The 23,937-nt window shown below is 40.5% G+C and overlaps 1 protein-coding gene across 12 annotated transcripts in view; it reads left to right on the top strand.

The window, feature by feature from the left end:
• Positions 1 to 23,937, top strand: part of Mllt10 (MLLT10 histone lysine methyltransferase DOT1L cofactor) — a 172,883-nt gene that overhangs the window by 143,686 nt on the left and 5,260 nt on the right. For all 12 annotated transcript variants that reach the window (XM_059263632.1, XM_059263626.1, XM_059263629.1 and 9 more), the window contains 7 exons: positions 10,672 to 10,789; positions 11,509 to 11,581; positions 14,134 to 14,288; positions 16,475 to 16,663; positions 17,031 to 17,119; positions 17,255 to 17,625; positions 18,269 to 18,365. In XM_059263632.1, coding sequence (XP_059119615.1) covers positions 10,672 to 10,789; positions 11,509 to 11,581; positions 14,134 to 14,288; positions 16,475 to 16,663; positions 17,031 to 17,119; positions 17,255 to 17,625; positions 18,269 to 18,365 — 1,092 coding nt within the window. The remainder of the gene's footprint in view (positions 1 to 10,671; positions 10,790 to 11,508; positions 11,582 to 14,133; positions 14,289 to 16,474; positions 16,664 to 17,030; positions 17,120 to 17,254; positions 17,626 to 18,268; positions 18,366 to 23,937) is intronic.

A 23,937-nucleotide genomic window follows, 5' to 3' on the forward strand; every position in this document is an offset into this window, starting at 1 on the left:
GCAAGTTCAGTCAGTGATATGATTAGTTTTGCCATCTTTGGACATGAAAATTAATTATTTAGTGAATAAGGGTAACTTGATTACTTTAGAAGGAGTGTCTTTAAGCTTGTTTCTCTGAAAAAGTAAGGTGATAGAAATGATAGGGCTTGATTAGAGAGGGTGAGAGGGTAGATGAAAGAATGACTCTAATAAAATGGTTTTATCTCTTTTAATTAAATATAACCATGTGCTTGATAGCTTTATACTTTTGGATCAAGTATCACTTGAACATTTCCAGTTTGCATTTTTTTTCTGTCGTTATAGAAGTCTGCTTTAATTATTCTGGTTAATTCCAGACTGAAATAAGCAAAATCTCATTTCTTACTCATTCTGTCAGTGGACTTGGCATTAGAGAGAGGTCCACGGGAGAAGTGGTAGGGAAGGGAAATTGGTAGTGCAAGGGACACATTTCACTTGACACGTGACTCAGAACAAAGAAATCATAGTTGGAAATAACCCGGGATTCAGGCCAATTACTGTCTTGAGTTTTTATCCTCTTTCCATGTTCCCATAAGATGGATCTCCTATATGATGGTCCCAGTGAGATTCACATGCTGCATGCTGAGACAGCTGCATGTGTGTTTCTGTCTAGCAGTAAGTGCATTCTGCCTTGAAGCTGAAGCTTATTTAGTCTGGTTTATCTGGTGCTGCTGTAGCAACCATCAGTCTCCAGGCAGCTGAGGCACGTTGACCTCTCAGTTGCACTGAGTGCAGATCTACTCAGTTTAGCTGCCGAGACAATGAAGTAATGGTGTTGAATGTGAAAGCTGCTTCTAAGCAGTCTGTAAGGAAAAGATATAAAAATATTATGATGGAATTAAGAGAACTTTTAAAATTGTTTCCTGAATCTCTTCCTCTCTCTGCATGGCAATGTTAATTTCAGCTTAATCTTTTACATCCTACCCATTGTATTTAGGTAGTTGCTTACTTCTTAGCATTTTAATTACACACAGTGTAAAACAAAGCAGTGTTAAAAGATGGGTAGTGGAAATTATCAGTATTTAAAATGTCATTCTAAATGTCTTGTCATGGTTGTTAAGAACCTAGCATGTGCAAAGGCCAGGGTTCACTCATTAGCATCACCAAAAAGAAAACGAGATAAAACACACAACACATACACACACTTTAGCAGGCGGATATTTTAAAATGTGTGTACAGAATAGAATCTAATTAATGTTTGGCCAACGTAATTTACATTTATTTTTTCCCTACATAATTTAATAAAATCAGAATTTTTAGTGGCTAGGTTGAAGCTAGAAGTCCAGGGATCATTCTTAATCTTTCTGACCCTCAGTGTAAGTAAAATCAGCAGAGTTATTTTTGATGTTATATGAAGCATCACTCAGGGAAGTTATCCCCCCCCCCCCAAAAAAAAAAATCAGGGCAGGCTAATAGAAATTAAAGACTAAGAATAGTTTGATTTGGGCTTTTAATCAGAAAAGGACATTTGTAAAATTGTGTGGAGGAAAAAGAAAACATAAAAAACTGCTTCATAACTTAATTTTATATTCTTTAAGCTCCTTGAAATTGTAGTTGTTTTTTGCATAATTGTTCTTTTACAAGTAATTGATATAAAAACTCATTACACTGTAGGCTGTCTAGAACACATCAGCAGTAGTAACTGTAGATCCTGACCGTTATTGGAAGGTAAAATGTTGTGATACTTAGTGATGTGTTTCTTTCTAATTGGATCGTAAGTAAAGGATATAAATTAGTTATTTTAGGAGTACCATTAACTTTTCATATTGCCTTTCAAATTCCACTATTTTCTCCCTAAAAGATAAGTGATAACATTGATTAAATATTATCCAATTAAGAAATGTATTTAGAATTGGTTATTCCGTCCAGGTCTTTCTGTCCCATTGAGAGTGTTCAGTAATGGTTTAACTGCACTTTAATCCCCCGACTACGTTTTGGAGACTCAGTTGTGGAACATTTCAGCATCAGCCTAAGCAATGGTTTTTGAATACATTAAGCTCTTAACAATTAGGGAGCAGTTTGGGGCATTGAGTAATGGGGAATGATGCAATTGAACCTGACAGCTTCGGCAGTCTGCCTGCTCATGGACCAGAACGTTGTTCACACTGGGTTTTCATTTCTCATCACATGCTGGGCATTAGCGCCTCACTGGTGGTAGCTGACTCAGAAATGGAGTTTGTTCTCAGAAAAGTACAAAGTTTGAATCATGGCGGAGAATAAATGAAACTTGATTCTGTCCTTGTCTAATGTTCATCCTTATTTCTTTCAGAAAACCTTTCTGGTCAAACGTGTGCTTATAATTTTATATATATTAAAACATTTTAATACTTAACATTGTATTTGTAATCTTGTAGTTTTGTTGTGTTTTGGTTTATTGAGACAGTCCTACCATATAGTCCTGGCTAGCTTAGAATTTCCATGTAGTCTAGAGTGGTCTGAAACATGTCTTGATACTCCTCTGCCTTGCCAGGGTTGAGATTACAGGTGTGGCCACTATGCTCAGAAGTATGGCTATATTGTTTTTGAATCTGCAGGTGAAATAATACTTACAGTGAAGCATTTATGCCAGCTAATGGTTCTTTGAAAACTGCTTTTACTCGTGGATATTTGCCACAATTAGTATCAGTATATAATTGATAATTTGTCCTATCCAAGTTCATGGGAAACCAAAAACCGTAATGGTTTACAAACAGTATGTTCTTAAATGTTTTTTATTGTATGTTTATTTTGTGTGTGTGGGGGGGTGCGCACATGTGTAACACGAATTGTTAGAAGGTCTTATTAATAAAATCAAACCTGAGGCCAGTTATTGGGGTGAATGATGGAAGATCAGAGAAGCAGAACAAGCCACAGCCACCTCACTCGTCAGTTCCTCAGCTGATCCTGTTTCCTCAGACTGCCTCTCAGCTGAACTGTGCTGCTCAAAAGCCTAAAAGCTTAACTGGCTCTAGTTCCTGGTCCTCACGCCTTAAATACCTTTCTGCTTCCTGCCATCACTTCCTGGGATTAAAGGCGTGAGTCACTATGCCTGGCTCTTTCCAGTGTGGCTTTGAACTCACAGAGATCCAGGTGGATCTCTGCCCTCCAGAATGCTAGGATTAAAGGTGTGAGTGCCACCATTTTCTGGCCTCTATGTCTGTCTAGTGGCTGTTCTGTTCTCTAACTCCAGATAAATTTATTAGGGTGCACGATATATTGGGGAACATAAAATCACCACACACATGGACAGTGTACATGTGTAGGTCAGCCTAGAACTCGCCGAAGTGTGTTTTCTCTTTTCCTTCAGGTTGTCTCACTTGGCAGCAGGTACCTTTACATGCTGAAAACATCATTTTGACTTCCACAAAAATAAAATAACAAATAACTATGTGATGCTTACCTACCCAGTTCCAGACATTTTTATGAGCCCATTATGCATATTAGCTACATTCTTAGGGTATTTTTGTAAGAGAGGCATTGTACCATCATTCTCATAAATGAAAAGTGAGGATAGAGAAATTTAATGACTTGCCTACAACTTAGCTAGTAGCAGATACAGTGGTGATTTAAAAAAAAAAAAGTTTTTCCTTTAAAAGTATATATGAAGTAGGCGTCTGGAGATGTATAGCTTAGTGGTAGATTACTTGCCTAGCATATGTGAGTCCCCATGTTTCATTCCCAGCTCACAAAACAAACTAAAAAACAAAAGTTTATATGAATTGGGAATTTTTAAAAGTAGATTTTTTTGTTTTTTGTTTTTTTAAATTATTTTCATGTGTGTTGGTGTTTTGCCTGAATGTATGTCTGCACCACATATGTACCTGGTCCTTGCTAGAAGAGGGAGTTGCATTCCTTGGGACTGGTGCTACGGAGAGTTGTGAGTGACCTGCCATGTGGGAGTTGAGAATTGTACCTGGATCCTCAGGAAGAGCAGCTAGTGTTCTTAACCATGGAGGAATCTCTCCCATCATCCAACGAAGTAAATAATCGTGATAAAATTTTTGGAAGAACACATTTTTGTTTGTTTCATTTTGTTTTTTGAGACAGGTTTCTCTGTGTTGCCCTGGCTATCCTGGCTCTCACTCTGTAGCCCAGGCTGGCTTCAAACTCAGAGATCCGCCTGCCCCTGCCTCCCGAGTGCTGGGATTGAAGGCGTGTGCCACCATGGCCCAATAAGACTTTTTCAATGTAGAACCAAACTACTTGGTTTTTTGTAAAATTAATTGCTTCCTTATGTGTAATTTTTTTACATTTAAAAATTTTAAAGAACGTTCGTTATAATGAAGCCAAAGTGTAAATTTATCTACAATGTTTCTTATTAAAAGTCATTTCTTTTTGCTCTTTCCTGGTATTGTCCACCAAGACAGTTCTATTGAAAGTTAAGGTTTTCTTTCTTTTTTATTTTTATTGTTTGGTGTTGCTTGCTTGGTTTTTCAGACAAGGTTTCTCTGTGTGTCCCTGGCTGTTCTGTAATCAGGTTGTCTTCAAACTCAGAGATCGGCCCACCTCTGCCTCCCAAGAGTGCTGGGATTAAAGGCAAGTGCCGCCGCCACCTGGCTACAAGAATACATTTTCAAGTTATGTTCAGTGCTAGAATGTTGGAGAAAATAGCTACTATTATATTTCAGAGCTTGTTTGAATATTTTTGACTACAATGTTGACAACAGATTAATTGTATGCTTTATAACACTGTTCTAAGTGGGCCTATATGCTCGAACTATAAAGTTTCAGTCCTCCGTCTCTGTGATGTATTCATTGCTACCATACTTTCTTGGAATGGAAATTTCAAACTATTCCATTTCCCCCTAATTTTTATTTTTCTGAGGCAAAGTCTTATGTATTTACTTTTCTGCCAAAGGTGACTGAACTGGTACTCCCTCATCTACCTCCCAAGTCCTGGGATTTTAGGCTCACACCACCATGTCCTTTCTAGATCTAATTCTCCTTGTTCATTTATCATTTTGAGAGGAAAATAATACCTCAAAGTAATGCAGCTTTTAAGTCTTACATAGTTTATTAGACCTATGTCTTTCCAGCTTTCTTTTTATTACATTAGTGTGCACACATGTTCTCATGTGCTTGTGTGCACACACCACAACATATGTATAGAGGTTAAAGGACAACCAACTTCCTTGTTGGTTCTCTTTCGTCCCTGTCAGTCCTGAGGATTGAACTCATCTGGTCACCAGGCTTGGCAGCAAGTTTAAGTTGTCTGGTCAGCCTTAGACCTAACCTTTCCCCTGCTATATAGGTGACTCCTTTAGAGCAAGCCAAGCCTGTAGGTATTGTTTAGTCCCCACTTCGCAAGAGCTCGTCATAGACATGACTGTGGTCATAAACTAGACCTTACCATAGGAAAAGTCTGTTCATAGGTAGATGAAAGCAGAGGTAGAGCTTTAATCTGAAGATTTTTCATAGGATAGACTAGTCTCTTCAGGGACTACTGAGTTATTGTCTGGAGTTCGCACACTGCCTGAGGTTGATGCTTGCACTGTTCGTAGCTGTCTGATATTCAAGGTGAGGCCTTTTTGTTTCTAAATTCATAGAAAAACTGTAAGAGCAGTGCAGAATGTTCATACATATATTGTGAATGTCCTCTTCACTCAGCTTCTCCTTATGTGAACAGCTCCAAGAGTCTTTAGAAGTCACTTTCCTAATCCCAGCACTTGAGAGCAGAGGCAGGCAGATCTCTGTGAGTTCAAGGCCAGCCTGGGCTACAGAGTGAGTTCCAGGAAAGGTGCAAAGCTACACAGAGAAACACTGTCTCCAAAAAAAAAAAAAAAAAAAAAAAAAGATGTCACTTTCTGGACAGAAAATGAAGTGCTATAGTACTATACAATAGGTACTTCAAAAACAAAAAAAACCCCCACAAAACCTCTTCTTTATACCATACTTTCTGAAGTAGACCTGTGGTACATTGGTAATTTGCTTTCAGCATACTCTCATACACACACACACACACACACATACACATACATATATATGTATGTATATATGTATATTTATTTTATAATTAACTTAATTTTACATATCAGCCATGGATTTCCCCATCCTCCCTCCTCCAACCCCCCAGCCTTCCCCCCCCAATCCACTCCCCATTCCTATCTCCTCAAGGCAAGGTCTCCCCTGGGGAGTCAGCCCAGCCTAGTAGACTCAGCTGAGGCAGGTCCAGTCCCCTCCTCCCTACACCAAGCCTGAGCAAAGTGTCCCAGCATAGGCCCCAGGCTCCAAAAAGCCAGCCCATGCACCAAGGACAGGTCCCAGCTCCACTGCCTGGGGGCCTCCCAAACAGTTCAGGCTAATCAACTGTCTCACTTATCCAGGGGGCCTGGTCCAGTTCCATGGGGGCTCCTCAGCCTTTGGTTCCCAGTTCATGCATTTCCACTAGTTTGGCTATTTGTCCCTGTGCTTTTTCCAGTCATGATCTCACTATCTCTTGCTCATACAATCCCTCCTCTCTCACCGATTTGGCTCCTGGAGCTCCACCTGGGGCTTGGCCGTGGATCTCTGCATCTGCTCCCATCAGTCATTGGATGAGAGTTCTGTCATGACAGCCAGGGTGTTCGGCCATCTGATCACCAGAGCAGGTCAGCTCAGGCACTCTCTCGACCATTGCCAGTAGTCTGCAGTGGAGGTATCTTTGTGGATTTCTGGGGACCTCTCTAGCACTCTGCTTCTTACTATTCCCCTGGGGTCTTCATTCATCATGGTATCTCCCTCCCTGTTCTCCCACTCTGCTCCTGATCCAGCTGGTACCTCCTGCTCTCCTAAGCTCTCTTTCCCCTGATCCTTGCCCTCCATTATCCCCCCCCATCCCCCATCCCCCATCCCCCATCCCCCATCCCCCATCCCCCCCCCCCCCCCCCCCCCCGTTTGCTCATGTAGATCTCATCCATTTCTCTGTCGTTGGGCGATCCCTGTGTCTTTCTCAGGGTCCTCTTTACTAGGTAGCCTCCCTGGAGTTGTGAGTTGTAGTCTGGTTATGTAATTTGCTTTCAGCATGCTCTCTTAAAACAGTGTTGGAAGTATGTTTTAGAGAAGTGTATGTATGTTAATAGCTCCTTTGCTCCTTGTTCAAGATTTCTTTTGTACAAAAGTTTTCAGTGCCCTTTGCTGTTACTTTTGTAGGTTAACATGGACTTTTTTCTAGTCCTATTGAATCTTGATACTTTTGTTGGTGACAACAAAGCTAATTTTGGAGGGAGAACACGGTCTCAGTTTGTTGCTCAGGCTGGCCTTGGGCTCAATAATAAATAGTCTTGACTCACGTTCTTTCCCTGAAGCTGATGTGTGTCTTAGCAGAACTCAGTGTGCAGTGGTTTACAAGTGTTACTGTACAGAACCAAAAGTACCTTCCTGTCATGCAAAATTATTAATTACAATTTCTCTTCCTTTTTGAGACAAGATCTTTCTTTTTGGTAGCCTGAAGCTTGTGGTCCTCTTGCCTGTGCTTCCTAAATGTTGGAAGTATAGGAGTAGAGCATGATACCTGGGCTGACCATTTCTCGTTTACATAAATGCAACAATAATTTTTAGAAAAGAAAAACACCATCAATTATTTTTCCACCATTCAGATAATTTTAGAAATTGATCATGTAGAACAGTAACTCTAGTTTATTTTTATTAAGTTTTGCCAGTTTACCTTTTAAATAGGCTTTTCTGGAGCTGGCAAGGTGCCTCAGCTGTCAGGAGTATTGGTTTCTCTTCCAGAGGACCCAGGCTCAATTCTCAGAAATCACATGGCAGCTCACAACTGTCTGTGCTTCCAGTTCCAGGGGACATGATGCCCTCTTCTGGCCTCTGTGGATACAGCACACATGTGGTACATAGACACACATGCAGACAAAATACCCATACTCATACAAATAATTAAATAAAACTTTAAAAACTAGATTTAGAGCAAGCTAAAGACAGTTGTATTTATTCATTGATCATGGTTATCAGGTGGACCAGTTACTATACTCAACTGCTTTCTGCTGTGATCTTCAGTGTGGTGGGCTTGATGGCTGAGGGAGATAAGAAAATGCTACCCTCTTAAATTTGAAGCTATCAAGAGTAAGTATGAAACCTGTGGCAGCAGGGGCCCTTCCTTTCAAGAGAGCTAGTAAAAGAATTCGGTCTCTTGATTTATGAGGAAACTCAAAACTGAGAAAGTATTCCTGCTAGTAAGTTATAGAACAGATGGCAGCAAAGGGAAAGAGAGCCCCCAGGCTGAGTGTCGCTTGCTGGCAGCAGTCCTCCCACCCAGCAGTCCTCCCACCCAGCAGTCCTCCTCACCCAGCAGTCCTCCTCACCCAGCAGTCCTCCTCACCCAGCAGTCCTCCTCACCCAGCAGTCCTCCCACCGAGCAGTCCTCCTCACCCAGCAGTCCTCCTCACCCAGCAGTCCTCCTCACCCAGCAGTCCTCCTCACCCAGCAGTCCTCCCACCCAGCAGTCCTCCCACCCAGCAGTCCTCCTCACCCAGCAGTCCTCCTCACCCAGCAGTCCTCCTCACCCAGCAGTTCTCCCACCCAGCAGTCCTCCCACCCAGCAGTCCTCCTTACCCAGCAGTCCTCCCACCCAGTCCCCTGCTACACACAGATGTCTCTCCTCTCTTGCTGTCAACAAACCTCAAAATAAACTTTTTCTTCCTCTTTGTAATTAACTTTCTATATGCTTAGTTGATATTTAAAAATTTGTGTCCCAAGAATAAAAAGGTTCTGTGAAAAGAACTTTTAAGTGTCAGTATCTGAGACTTGTTACTGGTGCCCAGTAATGTTGATTTGTTTACATTGTTCTTGTTCTTCATTATTTTATGAATAGCTAAGATTCCTAAATAGAGGCAAAAGGTCACTTCTAAAAAATATTTATCCATTCCTGTCCGTGCATATGCCATAGCACACATGTAGAAGTTAGGATAACTTAGAATAGTCAGTTCTGCTTCTACCATGTGAGTCATGGGAATGGCACTCAGGTCATCAGGCTTGGGGGCCTGTCCCCTTATCCATTGAGCTATCTCTTAGTTGTCAAAAAAAGTCATGAATTGTGTTTTAGGTATCCAAACTACTAAATACATAGTAAGTATCCATTGTTGATCTTTAGGTTGAAGTTGGCTTATCTTTCACTGTGGATTAATTGAAATTATTTATTTGTGTGTGTGTGTGTGTGTGTGTGTGTGTGTGTGTGTGTGTGTGTCTGTCTGTGTGTGTGTGTGTGTGTGTGTGTAGAGGGCAGCCTGTAGGAGGAAGCAGTTCTCTCCAAAGAGTGAATACCAGGAATGGGACTCAAGTCATCAAGCTTGATTGCAAAGGTCTTTACCCAGTCAGCCATTTTGTCTGCCCAATTATTAAACAAGGCTTCATATATAAACTTAATCTGTATGTATATTCTTGAGAGGATAAATACAGAAGTTGTTAGATTGAATTTACACATTAAATGTGAACTACAAAGCCTTGCAACAACGGAAAGCAAAGGGTTCTACATTATGAACACCACTACTATGTATTATAAGAGTACATTCTTCGTACTTAATAAATTGGTCAGGTGCCGTGATAATACTGTTGCTTGAGGTAGGAGTTGCCCAGAAACAGTTGTTGTTTTTTTTTTCCTAGCTATGTTCTTGTCATAACTGAGGTGGTAGCCATGTCACAAGGCCCCGTGTCTTTTTTCTGCTGCCACCTTTCTCCTTGTGTTAGAAATTCTCCAGCTTTTTTGAAATTATTTTCAAGAGGTTTGTTCTGAAATAGCTGTGCTTTGATTTTAGTCAAGAAAAAGAGGAGTAAGTTTACTTTAAATTTTGTGATTCTGTTAAATCTGAAAATTATTTCAGGGTAGTAAAAGTTTCTGTTAGCTGCCGTATTTTGTGTACAAGAGATTTGTTTCCAAAGTGGCACATTTTTAGGTTCTGATATTCTTGGAAAGTGGGAGCCTATACACATCAAAGAAGGCATTTTTATTACATTGGATTATGCAACACTTTGGCCAGCCTCCTTAACGTCATCTGTTTAAGGGTTCATTCTGGCTTGTTTGGCACAGGTCCCAGTAAGAGGCCTTCATACTTGTGGTTAGCAACATGAATGAATCACAGACTCTGGAGGAGTTCTTCAGTTTGTAAAACTGGCTTCCTGCCAAAAAGGCAGTGCCTTAGATGGGTCAGGGCAAAGCTGTGATTGGTTGAGCTCTGCATTGTATAGAAAACATACTTGTGATGCCTGTTTGCCTTCTTTTAAAATAAAAACAAAAGAAAACACCACAAGCAGCAGGCTTCCAAGTCTATCCGAATAGGAAGTAACAAAACACTGTGCAGGTTGTCCTCATGGCAGGGTTAGGCAATAGCAGTAATGGCTTTGAGCATGGAAGGACAAGTTGAGTCTTTGACCTCCGCAGTCAGATTGTGATGCATTGGTTAAACATCTGTTGAATACCTGTCTGATTTTCTAAATGGTTTGAGATTAAAGAATCAGTTCTAAGTCCACATGGTTCCCATACTACTAAGCTTAGTGTAGACTAGATCTACTCTTAAAAATACCATTGTTTTAAAAAATGGACATATTAGATGTTAAAGCATTTACTTTGCAGAAGGTCAGCATTTCTGCTTGCATTCTGAGATAGAGAATCCTGCTGCGACTGTAGGAGGTAAACCGTTAAGGCATTTCCAATCTGACTTATTAATTATTGTGCTTCTTTTCATTTAGGCAAATACCCTTTCTGGATCTTCTCTTAGTCAGGCGCCAGCTCATATGTATGGCAGTAGATTAAATCCAAATCCACCCATGGCAGTTCTCATAGCTCAGTCTGACAGCAACCAAACAGGTAAAGCCCCTCCTGGTGGAAACTTTCTCTGTGTTAGGTCATTTTCTTCAAAAATAGAGAAAGGAAGGAAGGAAGGAAGGAAGGAAACCAGCTAGGGATGTGATTAATCGAGGATTGTGGTTTTATTTATCTGTTTTTAAAAACCAAAATAATCGCAATTTATCAAGGTTAATTTTTTTTCATTTTAATAAAAAGACCTAGATATATATTTGTTTTCCCAGTTTGGCTATATGTTCCATATATTTTATTGATGTGAAGAGTCACTTAACAATTGTAGTCATGGTGTATAGGGTGCTGTAGAAATGTACTTTGTGACTTGTCTGGGATACTAGGTGTTAAAAAATACAAAGCATAAGGATTTGCTGTGATAAGCATACAGATTAGCTGTCTACAGCTGTGATTCATTACTTTAACCGTAGAAATTAAAAGTGGCTGAGGGGAGGGCAGTACAAATTCAAACCACGCTTCTGTGCTGTAAAATTGAAAGGAATGAAAGAACAGAACATAATGCATGGCCGTCACAAAAACGTGTACAGACAACATTTTACATGCCACAGTTCAACAGCTCTCAACATCAACATGCCAGGTCTTCCCTTTCATAACTGGAAAGATTCTGGCATGGGCTTGATGTGTATTTTAGGAAAACTCAGAGCAAGAGTTTGAAACTTCTTATCTAGTAAGAGACCCACTTTATCAGCTCTGAAATATTTACATTGCAGATCAAGATCTCGGAGACAATAGCCGAAGCCTAGTTGGTCAAGGAAGCTCACCCCGAGGAAGCCTCTCACCAAGGTACGCATTGTTTATACTGCAAAGCTTAGGAGAGGAACACTTTGAGATTTGGAAACTTTGTTATCTTGAGCAGTGAAGTGTGTATTTGTTGAGGCTATAAAAGCATTCTGTAGATAAGAAGCCTGTCTAGACAGTCAAGAAAAATGATTCTAAATTAATTGAAATGTTAATTTTAAACACATTGTTAGATTTCTAAGCTAAAGGGAACACATTTTCATGTTTCTAATCGGTTTGAACTATTTATCATTTGTATATTTAGCTTCTGGTATGATTAATGCATTGACTTGGGTGATTATTTTTTATCATAAAATACTGATACCTTAAGATACAAACTCAAGACTCACTGTTGGGTTTCAGCTTTGGCTAAGTCTCCAGTTATACCCCACAAATGAAGCTTTTCAAGCTCTCTGGTTCCTTGTAGATAGTTGAAACCGAGTAAAGCCAATGTGTTTGTTATGTGCTGCATTAAAATTTCTTAGGTTTTCGGTGATATCCCAGAACCATCCACTACTATGTAATTTATCAGAGTGGGATTATGGAAGAACTGTAGAACTTCCCTTCTAAATGAGGGGCGTGTTGTGGGGTAGCTGTCAGCTTTTAGAAGGGGGTGGAATTTAGTGATGTCTATCTTCTTGTTCCATTTTCGACTTCTGCATCCTTCTCTAGTTCTTTTTTTTCTCTGTTCTCCACTTTTATAAACTCTGCCTCACATTAAGTTGGTTGAGGATAAACACAGAAGGAAAAGTCAGTCCTGGGTTCTTTTCATGTAAGGGAGTGATGGATTCCACTGAAAACGAGACCCTTTCATACCCCGACGTAGGAGAATTGTGTTGCGTATCCAGTTGGGGAGTGTTTGTTGAGGAAAACATCCTTCATCCTTGTAGATACTACTCCGGTACCTCATGTGTTTCCTAATGGGCCATCAAGTATATATTCCCCGTATAATTCCTGTAATGTGCAACTATGTCAAAGTCATGCTGTTTTTCCGTATTAAATTCTGGAGGAAATATTCCTCATTTGGAAACTATGAATCTGAACTACAGAATGAGAAAGTTAAACCACTGGTCTGTGATTTTATATTGTATTTCTATACTGTTTAAATTTTTCTTTTCAAATGAGACTGTTAATGGAATTTTGCTTATTTAGTACAGGAAGGGTGTCCTTGTCCCTTTTAAAACTTAAAACATCACACAAGTTATCTAAAATGTATTCAAAATCTGTTAGTGCAATTTTGCTTAGTGAAATTTTTATTTTATTTTTTTTTAAACAGGCCATAGCACAATGAATGGCACTAAATTATTTTTAGTGTGCATTTAAAATACTACATTACTCTTTAAACATCAGCCTGGAGTGGTCCAATTTAACCTTTGCATAACGTATTTGGAAAGCGATGGCCAGCTTATGATGCTCATATGTAGAATAGGACACCTCACTGCTTAAAATCCTTATTTTAAGAAATTGCTGTCTAACAAGCTTATGGCCAAGACAAGAACAGTAGTGCATTGCGTCTGTGAACAGGCCACTGCAGCCCTTGGGAATTGACAGTGCAAGCATTCAGAATTTGCCCCCACCCCTCCGAGATCCCCAGACCGCCTTTCTCCTTATTTGGACATGGAGCCTGTAAGATCATTTTGTAGAAAATACTTAGGAAAGAAACTAATACTCTTTACTGACACATTAAAGTAGAATGGAGACCAGAGACCAAAGATGGCCCCATATATTAATGTAAAACCAAAACTGGACATGAGAACATTATATGTTCATTTTCATTCAAGAAACATTTTGGAAGGACTAAGATCTCTTTGAAGAACTAACCTAAGACATTTTAAAAATACTTGTATAATCTGCATTTTACATATATGATTGTTTGGACTGAATGTTTTTCTTTTCACTCACTGAACTTTAGGATTTTATTGGTTGTAAATTCAAATGTCCCCCATAGTGTTACACTTCTGATAGCATTTATATTAAGACACAGTGGTAGAACTTTTCTGGCTGTTTTATTTTAATGTGTATTTATGCTTTGCCTGCTTGTAATGTATGTATGTGTACCACATGAAAACCTAGTGCCCAAGGAGGCCAGAAAAGTGCATCGGATCCTCAGGAACTAGAGTTGCAGACACTGTGAGCCATCATACATGTTGTGGGCACTAAACCTGGGGCCTTCTGCAAAAGCAGCAAGTGCTCTCAACCCCTGCGCTTGTCTCTGCAGCCCCATCCTCTTTCTGAGTATTTTACAAGTTCTCCTAATGTCTGTCTCCCCTGTATCTTATAAAGAAGGCCATATTATTTGTTTACAGCCTATTTCACAGATTATTAGTAATTTATTTTCTAGTGGTTTTTAAAAAAATTATATGCTATGTTCAGTTATTTTATAATTTAGGGAGGAAGAATGATAATAACTCAATTATGGTTTTATGAGACCTGATACCTCTGCCATAGACCACTTGGTAACAAACAATTTGTACAGGATGATGCAAGAGACCGATGCACAGCTACTTAGAAGCATTCCCTTCTTTTTTTTTTAATTTGAAAATTAATATTTTTGACAGATCACCTGTGAGCAACTTGCAGATTCGCTATGATCAACCAAGCAATAGCAGTCTGGAGAATCTGCCTCCAGTAGCAGCAAGTATTGAACAGCTTTTGGAGAGGCAGTGGAGTGAAGGACAGCAATTTTTATTAGAACAGGGCACTCCTAGTGACAGTAAGTATTCATTTTCTTGTGTCTAAAAATGGAACAGCATTGGGTAGAACAACAGATAGAGTAATGGATGCAGAAGAAACTGTTTACCCAATATAATGATGCCAGTATGGCATGTACTTTATATAATTAGAGAGAGTGAGATACTGTGCTTTGACGGAGCCGACTCTATAGTGTTCACTCCTAACAATAGGATCTCAGGCAAGTTTTGATTGGTTTGGTTTCATTTTTAAGTTCTTTAATCTCTTATTTTTGGAATTGGGAGTAAGACTATACCTGTAATCCTAGAATTGTTAATGAAGATGCATTACATGAAAAATTGAAAAAAAATGCCTTACATGCTTTTTGTTAGTTGGTTATTGGTTGAAATACAGCTTTGCTACTCTATCATACTGTACTTTGTTCTTGTCAACTTATGAAAATACACAGTATCTCCTCTCAGTCTAGTATTTGAAAAAAAATATGCCTACTCCCAGAGATCTTTTAAAACAGTGTATCTAGGGGCTGGAGAGATGGCTCAGCAGTTAAAGAGTGATGGCCGCTCTTCCAGAGGACCCAGGTTCAATTCCCAGCACTCACATGGCAGCTCACAGCTGTCTGTAACTCCTGTTCCAGGGGATCTGACACCATCACACAGACATACATTCAGGCAAAACACCGGTGTATATAAAATACAAATAAATAAAAAAGGAAAAAATGTATCTAGTCAGGTATAGCTAGGTATCTATTTTACAATTCAAAGGAATGGAAAGTAGGCAGGCATGGTGGTACCTGGTTCTAATTCTGACACTCAGGAAGTAGAAGCAGGTGGCGCACGCCTTTAATCCTAGTACTTGGGAGGCAGAAGCAGGCAGATCTCTGAGTTTGAGGCCATTCTGGTCTACAGAGAGAGTTCCAGGACAGCCAAGGGCTACTTAGTGAGCCCCTACCCAAAAGGAATAGTAATTCGTAAATTGTATATTTAATTGGAATGTTATTGATATTTATGAAATTATATGGTATGTGTTGTATGTACATATTTAGTACTTCTGGTTCTATGTATTAAAACCACGGGGGGGGGGGCGCAAATGCAAAAAAACAAACAAACAAACAAACCCAAAGTTGGAATAGGTGAGGGGAGAGGTGGTTGGTTTCTATCATTTTGGCATGGAAGCTTTCACTGCTTTATTTTATGAAAACAAGACTTTTAAAAAAATTGCTGGTGATGGGGTTGGGGATTTAGCTCAGTGGTAGAGCGCTTGCCTACCAAGCACAAGGCCCTGGGTTCGGTCCTCAGCTCCGGAAAATTTAAAAAAAAAAAAAATTGCTGGTGAACCAAGTCTTTAAATTGATATTTTTAATGAATGGTGCCCCTACCTAAAACTGCTGATTGTGAGGAAATTGATGTGGGGGAGAACCTTTTACACATTAGCTAGAGGGCAGGTTCTTTTGTCTCATCTGGGCGCCTGAAGGGGCATAAAATTAGGTCTTGTACTGCTAGAGCTGTAGTTCTTTGCAAGGCCCTGAGGTCATGTTAAGCAAATACACCTTTTTCATCCCTGGAGTTTTTAAAGTGTCCATCACTGTGGCCTAACAGCAACATTGGCTCTTGACTGTCAGTTGGAAGTTTCAGTCTTGGAGGAATTAATGTAGATAGTATCTGAGGTGATTGGGCAGGGCAGGAAGCTTGTTAACAGGTGAGGCTAGGCATTTCTCCCTGAAGAGAGTAGCAGGGTGCAGATACAGCGCTCCCTGCTGGGGAGCCTGCAGAGAGACAGGCTGAGCAGCTGGGCCGGCAGGCTGTCTGCCAGGTGTCTGCTGGCATGCTTGGTTTTTGTTGTTGCTGCTGCTACTTCTGTTACTGTTTTTGGGTTCTTGAGGAAAATAAAATGCCATCATTTCTCTCTGAGGATAAAAACTACTTGAACCTGATTGGATTGGGGTTTTGTTTATTTGGACAACATTGGCAGCCAATCTTTATAGGGTCCATCTAGGAACAGTCTTCCTTTGTGTATATACTCCTAAATATACCATGATGTTTTTTATATATCTACATTCAAATCTAGAAATAAATCTCAGTCGTTTAGTATTAGTTTACAGAATTTCCACATTTTTATTTTATTTCTAAAGCAGTTGACACTATGACCATAAAAGTTTTAGTCATGGGAGTGGAGTTGTCTTTACTAAAATTCACACAAATAATTTGCTAGTTTTAGGAATGCTGAAGTCATTGCACCAACTTCAAGTTGAAAATCGAAGATTAGAAGAACAAATTAAAAACTTGACTGCCAAAAAGGAACGTCTTCAGTTACTGAATGCACAGCTTTCCGTGCCTTTTCCAACAATAGCAGCCAATCCTAGCCCACCTCATCACACACATACCTTTTCTGCACACCCTGGTGAGTATGGAAGTACTTGGTTTCGAAGGAAAGCAGACTGGACTCCTGATGCCATCTGCATAGTAAACAGTAACCGGTTACTGCTTCTGTGAAGATCTAGGAAGCAAACGGTGGGTTATTCCTGAGGGACGTAGACAATCCTTGTTAATTGTCTTGAGTCTGTTTTCACTTCAGTTCATACTTTAATGGTAAAATTTATTTAAATGTAATGGTCTCATATTCAGTACAAACCCCCCCCCTCCCATTTAAATCAGTTTTAGGAATAACAGGAGTAGGCTTCAGCATAACGTTGAAAATAGCCTTTAATCTTACATATAATACAGTTAATTTGACAGGGTGCATGTTTTTTGTCTTTTACTATTTCTAGCTCCTACTACTGATTCATTGAACAGCAGTAAGAGCCCACATATAGGAAACAGCTTTTTACCTGACAATTCTCTTCCTGTATTAAATCAGGTAATTTTTTGTGGTTATGTTCATTTGTGTATTCTACTTGAGAACAGTAGCATATTACATTCAATGATTTAAAATTACTCGAAGCGGTTTTGCTGTGCTCCTTCCAACCTAAGTTGTTATTCTTTCTTACCTTAGGACTTAACTTCCAGTGGACAGAGCACCAGCAGTTCCTCTGCTCTTTCCACCCCCCCACCTGCTGGGCAGAGTCCGGCTCAGCAAGGCTCTGGAGTCAGTGGGGTTCAGCAGGTCAATGGTGTGACAGTAGGGGCGCTAGCTAGTGGGATGCAGACTGTAACATCCACCATTCCTGCCGTGTCTGCAGTTGGTGGAATAATTGGAGCTTTGCCAGGTAACCAACTGGCAATTAATGGCATTGTAGGCGCTTTAAATGGTGTAATTCAGACCCCTGTCACAATATCCCAGAACCCTGCCCCCCTTCCCCACGCCAGTGTCCCGCCTAATGCAGCACATCCGATGCCGGCCGCCGCTGCCGCACTGACTAACAGGTGAGAAGCTTACTTCAGTATAGTTTTTATTATTCGTTTTCTTTTTCATGCAACATGTCATCAGTGTTGTCCTTGTTCTCGATTAGGATTGTTAATGTATTTTGTAGATGTTCTCTAGGAAAAATGGCTACCCAAACTCATTTAGAGTAAGTGCTTGCTACTCATATTTTTTTTATTAAGTTGATACAATTCAACTAAAAATCAGTTTCAGTAACATAATATTAAATACATTCGTGTTGAAAATGTCAGTCCCGATCTGTGATATCTGTCTTTAAATGTCACTTTTGAGTCCTTACTGTGCACATGTATCTTACTCTGCAAAGATATTATTGTGGCAGTCATGTGATTGATACTGGTTCTGCAAGATTTAGCAGCACAATTTTGATACTCTCTAATCAAAAAAATTTTGATAAAGTAAGGGATAGATGATTATTACATATACTTTACTATAAACACATAAATTGTGTTTCAGTTTGTGCCTATTTAAAATAACTTCTTGAAAGTGCGTTCCTGTATAGTTAATATACATGAGAATAGTTTGTACATAATGAAGTGTTGTAGGTAAAACTGCGTTTGTTAAATCCTCACTTTCCCGTCATACCTGAGAAGGGGGCATAGAAGTAAGGGTTGCGATGTTTTTCAGTGCCTCGGGACTAGGGTTACTGTCAGACCAGCAGAGACAAATATTCATCCAGCAGCAGCAGTTTCAGCAGCTGATAAACTCCCAGCAGCTCACACCGGTAAGTTCTTTGCGCAGTATTTTTTTTTTTTTGGTCAGGGTCTGTTGTTGGAGACTATGATAGATGTTGATTATGGTGTAGGCTCCTCCATTGTGAATGCATAGCCATAATGTTGTCTTGTCCTTTGACATACCTGTACCATCACCTTTCCTGATTGTCTTACAAATGTGAAAACATGTATTGTGGCTCCTTGTAACTAGGCTCTGGGGACTGGAATGCAAGCTGTGTTTTCCTGCTGGTTTTCTCCGAGAGGGGAGGTAGTGAGTACTCACTCTTTCATTGGTGGTAATTCCAAGAGGGCTGGTGAAGTAGGATGAGAGCATTAAAGGTTCCCAGGGGTGAAGTAAGGTGAGGGTGGTTTACTTCTTTTGTGGCATTGGGAGTAGAACCCAGAGCCTCACACATGATAGGCTTGCTGGATTAGCATGATGCTTCCATCACCAGTTCCAGTTTTAGATGGGCTGGTCCAAGCTTCTTGGGAGATGGCATTTGGAAGACCATTCTGTCACCTAACTCTGATAGTCAAGTCAGTTGTGCTGATCTTGCCTCGTCCATGCCCTGCTTTTCTTTCTTTTTTTCTTTTTTTTAAAAAACATTTATTTATTACATATACAATGTTCTGTCTGCGTGTATTCCTGCAGGCCAGAAGAGGGCACCAGATCTCATTACAGATGGTTGTGAGCCACCATGTGGGTGCTGGGACTTGAACTCAGACCCCTGGAAGAGCAGCCAGTGCTCTTAACCTCTGAGCCATCTCTCTAGCCCCCGTTTTCTTTCTTTTTTTTTTTCCTTAAAGGATTCATTGGAGAATATTGAACTTGAACAATGATGATAGTGATCACGGGTTTGTTTAGAAAGATTAGTTGCTGTATGGAAACAATTTGTTTTCGGGGGGAAGAAAGATGGGCTCAGTGGTAGAAATAGGGATCACTAGCAGGACAGTTGTATCTTGATGGAGTGCCATCTCTGGTAAGATAACTGTAGAACTGTAATAGATTTTTGAGGATAACAAGAAGAAGAGGAACCCTGAAATGAACAATTGAGTGTTGACTTTTACAGACATGTAGAGGAACCGAAGGGAAACAGTCTTCCCTTATCACATACGGTTCATCCTGCAGACCCATGGGTTTCCCATCTGTTGATTCTTTTATCTGCAAATAAAAACTACTAAAAAATGTGCATCTGTACTGCACCTGCATATTCTTTTTTTTGCTACAGTTCCTTGAACAGCACTGTGTAACTGTTTATATATTATTTTCATTGTTTTCTCGGTGTTCTAGCGATGATTTTAAAGTATATGGGAGAGTACACAAGTTACATGCAAACACTCTGCCTTTGTTTGGAGACAGAGTGTTGATAGGTATCACTGACTGCCTTTGAATTCATGGTCCTCCAGCCTTAGCCCCCTCAAGTGCTGGGATTTCAGGCATGTGTCAGCAAACTTAGCTTTAACTATGTCCTAAAAATGTAGCCTGAAGTATACTTCTAATAGTTTGGTGTATGGGGTAGAGTAGTACATGTCTGTAATCTAGCACTTGGGAGTTGAAGCCAGAAAACCACCCCCTTGTCTGCCCACTGTCACCACCACCATTGTCTCTGCACAGATAGTGACAGTCTTCTCAGTCCACTGGTCATTCTCCTGTGTCTTCAGTCCCATCTGACATGTGGTCATTCCCTCCAACTGCGTGACATCACGGTCCTACCTAGCTGTCCTTTTTGTTTTCCATTTTGGATCTTCCTCTTTTCTTGAACCTTCTCACCTAAAAGTTGAGTTCAGCAGTGTCCTTCACTCTAAGATATTTCAGTTTGGTCCATGTACTTTAGACCTCTGTCCAGAGCATCTCACTCTGTGTCCACCTGCTTACTCCATAGCCACACTTGCACAGCCTGAAGGGTGTTTTAAACATGTCCCAGACTGAGCTGCTGCCATGCTTAGCTACCCCACTTTCTCCAACTCCAGCCTTTTGCAAGTTGCTTAAGTAAAAAGTTGTAATTTTTTTTTTAACATATTACAGTGACTTCATCAAGAAATCCCTTCTCATTTAACTGGGTGTGGTGGCACACACCTTTAATCCCAGCATTCAGGGATGGAGGTAGGCACTCTACATAATGAGTTCCAGGCAGGACAGGGCTGCATAATGAGACCATATCTGTCCCACCCCAGAAAAGAAAGGAAAAAATAAAGCTCCTTCCTCTGCTCAAAAGCTTTCTCCTAACTTCCCAGCTTCCCTCATGGTTAGGTGGGAGCCCTGCATTTTTCCCCTCCTTAACCGCCAGCCAGCACTGCCTGCCAGCCTCTTTGAACTCTTGTGGATCCAGAATCTCTCTGCACAAGCTCTCACTGAGATCCTAGAAATGCCCTCCTTCCTCCTCATCCACTTGGCTAATGCCAGTGTGCTCCAAGTATGTCCTGTGTTAACTTGACAAAGCTGCCCTGACTACTTACTGAATCCACATAATCTTTGTCTGCTCTTAGCAATAGTCACACTGTAGCATTGTTTCTCATTCCCTAGGCAGGCAGGAACTCTGACCACTATATGCCCCAGACAGCTAATACAGTGCCTATCAGTAAGCACCCAGGAAATCTATATGGAAAGGAATTTATGCTTCTTGAAAAGACAAATCCAGAACTGTAGAACTAAATACTTGTTAGGAGTGGATGGCAACTTTTGGAAATGCTTGAGAAGAATTGCTGGCAGGGTTTGACTCATGGATGCAATTTTAAAGTAGCTAATCATAGTGTGATTAACCTGTTTTTGTTGGTTCCTCTGATGCTGTGACAGAAGACTGATCAAAGCCACTTAAGGAGGAAAGGGTTTAGTTTAGCTGACAGGTCTATCATCTATGGAGACCACAGCACGAACTCTGCTTACTGGCTTGCTCCTCATGTGTAGGCGAATTGCTCAACGGTCTTATTAAATAAAAAACATGGAGCCAGATATAGGGGTGAAAACCTGAGAGATCAGGGAAATAGGAAAAGTCACAAGCTAACCTCACCTCACCCACACCTCAGTCTCCAAAGAGAGCTTCCTGTATCTCCATGCCTATATGTCTTTCTGTTCTCTCTTCTCATTTAGTCTCTCAGCCCAGCTACATCACTTTTTCTTCCTGCCCAGCTCTGTCACTTCCTGTCTGTCTGTACAGACCTCCAGACCTCTGTGGTTAGTGTTGGGATTAAAGGCATGTGTCACCATGATTGGCTCTGTTCCCCAGTGTGGCCTTGAACTCACAGAGATCCAGACAGATCCCTGCCTTCCAAGTGATAGGATTAAAGGCGTGTGCTACCATTGCCTGACTTCTATGTTAATATAGTGGCTGGGTTTTTCCTCTGATCCTCAGGTAAATTTTATTGGGAGACACAGTATACCTCACCACATTTCCTTTTTTTTTTTTTTTTTTTGGTCTAATAAAAAAAGTAAAAAAAAAGTGTAGGTAGAGTTTTCCTGCCTGGCCCACAGTCAGGACAAATCTCTGTCACCCGCCAGTCCCACAGCCGCTCAGACCCAACCAAGTAAACACAGAGACTTATATTGCTTACAAACTGTATGGCCATGGCAGGCTTCTTGCTAACTGTTCTTACAGCTTAAATTAATCCATTTCTATAAATCTATACCTTGCCACTTGGCTAGTGGCTTACCGGCATCTTCACATGCTGTTTGTCATCGCGGCGGCTGGCAGTGTCTCTCTGACTCAGCCTTCCACTTCCCAGCTTTATTCTCCTCCTTGCCCCGCCTATACTTCCTGCCTAGCCAATGGCCAATCAGTGTTTTATTTATTGACTAATTAGCAACACATTTGCCATACAGAACATTCCACAGCAAAAAAATTATAACTAATATAAGAAAAACTATATACAATAAGTACAATAACTATATACAATATATACAAGTAGTAACTACATCAACAATGTCTAGTCCATTTGCATTTGACAAATTCAGCGAAAATATTCCATTATCTATCTATTTTGGTGAGTCCAAAATGTACCTAATACACTTTCTATCCTATCTTGTATTACCAACAGAAAACAATCTTACGATGTCTTTCAAGTTTATACACTTTACACCTCTTTAAGTGAGTTTCTTTTCTGAAATTGTTAACATGGAAAACTGTAACTACAGCTGTCTTAATCTTCAGCTCCCTCAGAGACCCAAGAAGGAAAAATATTACCTAGTAAAACAGGAAGTGCAAACAAGTGACTTACAAAAAAATGTGAGTTATGACAGAAACAGCCAGCTGCCTGGACAGTCAGTCACCCGAGGTTTCTCTGCAACATTGGGGCATCATCTTCAGCCTACAGACTTAGCATATCTGACAGACTCATTTGTGAAGCAGGATGTACACAAGGCCTACAGCTCGACCTCACATTCGGTGAGAGTAGTCCATGTACCAGATAAATCTGAATTCCGCCAGTGCCCTGTCATGATTCAGGATTTTAAATTCTGGAAATTGCTGATGGTTTTTTAATTCAACTGTCCATTCTTCTTAGCTTGTGGGTAGCTTCATCTCCTTTATTTTTTTATTTTTTATTTTTTTTATTTTTTTTATTTTTTTTGGTTTTTCGAGACAGGGTTTCTCTGTGTAGCTTTGCGCCTTTCCTGGAACTCGCTTTGGAGACCAGGCTGGCCTTGAACTCACAGAGATCCGCCTGGCTCTGCCTCCCGAGTGCTGGGATTAAAGGCGTGTGCCACCACCGCCCGGCTTCCATCTCCTTTATTAAATGCCAGTCTACCGTTGAGAGGCCAGACTCCGTCAGTCTAGTAGCTCCAGCTATTGTCCCACTGCACACCAGAAGCCATTGGCCCACTGGCTGCCAAGCTCCCTTCGAAGGAAGGGGCACTGTACCTTTTCCGGATTGTAAAGCCACTTCAGTGATAGTTCCATATTGCCCTGGCCTCAGAGGTCGCCTGTCAAAGCTGCAACCACACTTTTTTTGGCAAGGATCAGCAGTCCTTTTTGTGTGTGTGTGTGTGTGTGTCCATGTGTCCATGTCCTACTTGTCCATTTTGGACAGCACACTGTCAGCCGTCGACGTGAGGGTACTTTCTTGCCCAGTGGCTAACTTTGGCCACAGTGAAAGTAAACTCCATGTGGAGTTTATCTTCTTCTTGGCAGAACTGGCCATTTGGGCAAGAAACTGTTCTTGCCTGGACTGCTTGACAAAATGTTATATAAACTAGACATACAAGACCCTTAGGAAAATGACCACTGATTTTGCCAAAACAAGGCAAAATGGTCCTTCAGGTTCCTCCTTCGCAGAGGAGACTGCCAGACATTCTACAGGACACAGGAAAATGACTGAGAGACTCTAGCCCTGTGGGCTGAAGATGGATGCCCCAGTGTTGCAGAAGAACTTTAAGTGACTGTCCAGGCAGGCAGCTGTCTCTGTCATTCTAGATTTTTGGAAGTTGCTTACAATGTATGTCTTGTTTACTTAGGTAATATTATATCCTTCTGGGGTCTTTGATGTAGTTGAAGACTAGATTTTCCTTGATTATGATAAAAGATAAATTAGATATGAAACTTTAGACTCAAAAATATAGGATAGATAGAATATTTTCACTAATTTTGCCAA

The sequence above is a fragment of the Peromyscus eremicus genome, chromosome 5 (assembly GCF_949786415.1).
Source record: "Peromyscus eremicus chromosome 5, PerEre_H2_v1, whole genome shotgun sequence".
Classification (NCBI taxonomy): Eukaryota; Metazoa; Chordata; class Mammalia; order Rodentia; family Cricetidae; genus Peromyscus; species Peromyscus eremicus.